Genomic DNA, 2,988 nt, shown 5'->3' on the forward strand with positions numbered 1-2,988 from the left:
ACAGTCCAATGATCATTTTACTGATATGTATAAAGACTGCAAAGGCTGAAAAATCTTGAAGTCTTTATGAAATTGGAAGCAGTTTGAGGATAAAATTTTTTATGCTTTTTAAGCTCGAAAAAGGAGGGAGGTCGTATTATACATCAGATCGTATTATACACGAATAAATACGGTAAGTCTAGCTCATGTAGATAAATCAAGCAAAACTATCAAGAATCTGTTTTGTGATCATCAGGATAATTCTCATCTTCATGCCAGTTCCAGGGTTCTTTAATCCAGAACAGAGTGAGCGGCTGCTCATTCACTCCCTTCATATCGAAGCAGGGGTTAAACATGGGGAACAGAGGCTGGGAGCACTGCACACAGAACGAGTGGAGCAARGCCATGGAGTCAGCGTCGTAGAACGACAGCTCCCCCCTCTGGATGTTCGCCAGCACGCCCAGCTTCCTGACCCTCTTTTCCACCGACAGCTGCTTCTCCTGGGTATCATGACACGCCAGGTACTGTCCATCTCCATGATAGATGCACCAAGATGTGCTGTTCACATGCAGGCTGGAGGAGGAGCTCTCGGGTTGCTTTGTGTRGTTTAAACCGGTGGTCACGCCTATCATCCAGAAGGGTTTGTCCTGAACTATGACCTCCCAGTAATGCTGGCCACAGGTGAAGCTGTCCTGAGCCAGGACACTGAACTGGGATTCATACGGTCGGCGACTCGGTGCTTCCCCAACAGGTTGGCGTCTCCAGCAAACTTGTTTTCTGTCACCAGATATTTCCAGTTTGGGATGGGCTGTTCTGGGATCCAAAGCAGGCGAACTTAGATCTATAAAGAAAGCGTTGAAGACACAGTTATTCAGAGAGAAATCGTTCATATTTTTATTGCAAAACACTACATCCTCCACTAACATGACCAGATACGGGGGAAGTGTTGGGACAGAGCGAGCGACAGGTCATCCACCAGCCTCTCAATGGTTCTCAGCTTTTCTGGGTCACACAGATCCCTATTTACTGTCTGTATTGGTGAAAAATCCAAAGGATCACTACAAAAGCAAACAAATAAAACAGGTCAGATGTTTAAATCATGCAAAATGAAATACTAATGTCTCAAACGTGCAAAAATTAACTCACCAAAGYTTCTGCGCTGTTATTTGCTATTACAAATGAACATTTTGTGTTAGTGTGTATTAGACAAAGGTTTATAGTAACTAAGTACATTTACTTCTTCACAGTGCTTAAGTAATTTTTTTAAAGATTTGTAATTTTACCAAGTACATTTTTTTATTTTTACTTTTATTTTGTTACATCTAAAACCTAAAACTGATACTTTAACTTTACTTTAAAAGTTACATCTCGTTACAAAATTAAATCTGTCCAAACTCATGGGAGTTGTTTATTCTCTAAAAAAGTGTTGAATTTACTCAACCAAGTCATGTCAACTGGTTCCAATAAACCTAGCAGAGTAAAAATGAGGCAATACACATATTTTCTCCACTCAGTTTAGTGGAACCAGTTTGGTTAACCCCTTATRAGTCGCACCAGAAATTCCTTAAAAGCCTTTTGACATTTTTTTAACGATGCCAAACTAAAGGTAAGAACTGGAGAAAGTTGTCTGACACTATAGTCTTCAAAATAAAAGTCCCCGGTACTGTCTGGAAACGTTTAAAGGCAGAAACCACTCCATTTTTGCCCACCAGTAAGACTGTTAAGGGGTTAAGTAAATTCTACAGTTAATTTCTTAAGAGAATGTGTAAAAGTACTTTTACTTTCCCAATTTTTGTGAACAGTTTTATGACTTTTACTTAAGTACTTTTCTCATCTGTGAGTCATCATTTTCTGTTGAGGTATTTTTACTTTTAACTATAGTTTTTTTTCCCAAGCACTCTATGGTATTACGATGCAAAAATCCTTTAAATGTTAAAGTTGTTCATAATATTTAAAAAGAACCCCAATTCAGGAGCTAGAATAAGACTAGAGGTGTGGCAACAAAGAAGTGAGTAAAACAATGTAAGATGATTAGATATGGCTGTGTATAGGCAAGAAATATCACGATAAATCACGATATATCGTAATACTTTAAACTAGGCAATATATCGACATTTTTCTCTAAAAGATTCTCACAAAAAATTGTGCTCATTATGTGKAAAAAATCAAGGTAAAACACAAATATTAAAGTTTATGTTTTAAGCCTTTACTAAAAATCGATACAGTGCTTCGGAGAATTGATCCAGAAACAGGAAATAAAATATCTCAACACCCCTATTAGATACACATTAATTATTATAGTGCATATAAACTAAATAAAAAAATCTGATTTGATTTTGAAGTTACCTGTAGAAATTGCAGATCATTTGTTTCCTGGAAAAGTGCTTTGTTGGTGGCTCTGAGTCGGTCRATCTCTTTGATCTGAGTCTCCATGCGGTCCCTCTGAGCTTCCAGCCAGTCCGTCACGTATGTTTCCTCTGCGTCTATAATCTGCATCATCAGACGCTCGTCGGCGTCCAGCACCACATGGATTCTGCTGTACTTGTCTGAGATTCTCTCTCTGAAATCTGCAGCAGATGTCTAAAAAAAAAATGAAAAGCTGTAAAGCAAGGTTTTGGCCTTGATTGTTAAGAAAAAAATTAGATTCGGGGGGATCGTACCAGAGTTTGTGAATACAGTGACTCCAGGTCTTTGATGGCGTGCTCTGCTTCACCTCTTCTCTTCAGCAGTTGGTTCATATTAGTCTCCAACATGCTCTGAAGACAGAAATAAAATCCTGTAGGAATTTAACAATGTAGTAAAGAAAATTTTAAACAGCCTGTAAAAAGTTTGAAAGGTGACAGTGAAGCTGTTCTGTAAAAGTTCTGGAAAAAATGATATTAATCTAAGATAAGATACAAAATGTCAGCATTGGTTGGGCGCCACTACCTTGTCCTTGACCAATTTATTGTCAAATCAAAAGTTGTAACTGCTCACTTTATTCTTTTACTATTTTGATAAAGAGATAAA

General features: G+C 37.9%; 1 protein-coding gene across 1 annotated transcript; it reads right to left on the reverse strand.

Moving 5' to 3' along the window:
- Positions 1 to 108: 108 nt before the first annotated feature.
- On the reverse strand, positions 109 to 2,740 carry LOC106522187 (nuclear factor 7, brain). Its single transcript, XM_014015091.1, has 4 exons — positions 2,640 to 2,740; positions 2,326 to 2,559; positions 904 to 1,009; positions 109 to 820 (listed from the first exon to the last, which is right to left on the reverse strand). The coding sequence occupies exons 1-4, from the start codon at positions 2,730 to 2,732 to the stop codon at positions 210 to 212; spliced, it is 1,044 nt and encodes a 347-aa protein (XP_013870545.1). The 5' UTR covers positions 2,733 to 2,740; the 3' UTR covers positions 109 to 209.
- Between the last annotated feature and the right edge of the window lie 248 nt (positions 2,741 to 2,988).

This window comes from Austrofundulus limnaeus, unplaced genomic scaffold (genome assembly GCF_001266775.1).
Source record: "Austrofundulus limnaeus strain Quisiro unplaced genomic scaffold, Austrofundulus_limnaeus-1.0 Scaffold123, whole genome shotgun sequence".
NCBI lineage: Eukaryota > Metazoa > Chordata > Actinopteri > Cyprinodontiformes > Rivulidae > Austrofundulus > Austrofundulus limnaeus.